General features: G+C 36.5%; 1 protein-coding gene across 1 annotated transcript in view; it reads right to left on the bottom strand.

The window, feature by feature from the left end:
* Window positions 1-169: 169 nt before the first annotated feature.
* LOC107577571 (cytosolic sulfotransferase 3-like) overlaps window positions 170-342 on the bottom strand; it is a gene marked incomplete at its 3' end in the record, with an annotated part of 6,267 nt that continues 6,094 nt past the window's right edge. Inside the window, exon 3 of the mRNA XM_016263631.1 lies at window positions 170-270. Within this exon, the coding sequence (XP_016119117.1) occupies window positions 170-270 (101 nt within the window). The remainder of the gene's footprint in view (window positions 271-342) is intronic.

Here is a 342-nt window from a genome sequence, read left to right on the forward strand (position 1 = left end):
AAATAAAGATAGGACATCTGACTAAAGTAAGTCACATAATAGGATAATTACATGCAATGAGTTTTTACACAGTTTTCATTCTGTGGTGGATGATTCATGATGTTATCACCTACAGTCAAAACATCACAGGGTGAAAGAAAAAAAGTGAAAAAAGTCCCATTTACTTTACCTTTGAGTTCTGCTCCCAGAAGGACTTGGGCACAAGCTGAACAGGTAAATGAGTTTTGATGAGGCGAAGAGAAGTGGGCAGATTATCAGCCAGTTCTGTCCCTGAAAGATAGTAATAAAATGTGTCTCTAAATTAAAGGGGTCATATGATGTGATTTCAAGTTTTCCTTTCTC

The sequence above is a fragment of the Sinocyclocheilus grahami genome, unplaced genomic scaffold (assembly GCF_001515645.1).
Source record: "Sinocyclocheilus grahami isolate Dianchi unplaced genomic scaffold, SAMN03320097.WGS_v1.1 scaffold6407.1, whole genome shotgun sequence".
Classification (NCBI taxonomy): Eukaryota; Metazoa; Chordata; class Actinopteri; order Cypriniformes; family Cyprinidae; genus Sinocyclocheilus; species Sinocyclocheilus grahami.